The sequence below is a fragment of the Nestor notabilis genome, unplaced genomic scaffold (genome assembly GCF_000696875.1).
Source record: "Nestor notabilis isolate BGI_N333 unplaced genomic scaffold, ASM69687v1 scaffold32550, whole genome shotgun sequence".
Lineage (NCBI taxonomy): Eukaryota > Metazoa > Chordata > Aves > Psittaciformes > Psittacidae > Nestor > Nestor notabilis.
In genome coordinates this window covers 497-856 of record NW_009910257.1, presented here as the reverse complement: position 1 = coordinate 856, position 360 = coordinate 497, and the positions used below count along the sequence as shown (strand labels likewise).

General features: G+C 61.7%; 1 protein-coding gene across 1 annotated transcript; it reads left to right on the top strand.

Moving 5' to 3' along the window:
- Positions 1-3: 3 nt before the first annotated feature.
- On the top strand, positions 4-345 carry LIF (leukemia inhibitory factor; the record flags this gene model as incomplete). The annotated part of the gene is made up of 1 exon (XM_010009174.1): positions 4-345. A coding segment is annotated over one exon (342 nt), but the record flags the coding sequence as incomplete, so codon positions are not given.
- Between the last annotated feature and the right edge of the window lie 15 nt (positions 346-360).

Below are 360 nucleotides of genomic sequence, written 5' to 3'. Positions count from 1 at the left end.
GACAAGCTCTGCAACCCCGGCAGCGTGTTCTTCCCCGCCTTCCGCGTCAACCGGACGAGTGAGAGGAAGGAGGTGATGGTGGCCATGTACAAGCTCTTCGCCTTCCTCAACGCCTCGCTGGGCAACATCACACGGGACCAGGAGGAGCTCAACCCCACGGCCAAGGAGCTCCTGGACCGGCTCCACAACACCACCAAGACCACGCGGGGCCTCATCTCCAACCTCACCTGCCTCCTGTGCAAGAACTACAACGTCTTCCAGGTGGATGTCAGCTACGGGGAGAGCTCCAAGGGCAAGAGCGCCTTCAAGAAGAAGCAGCAGGGCTGCCAGGAGCTCAGGAAGTACGTGCAGGGCATCGCC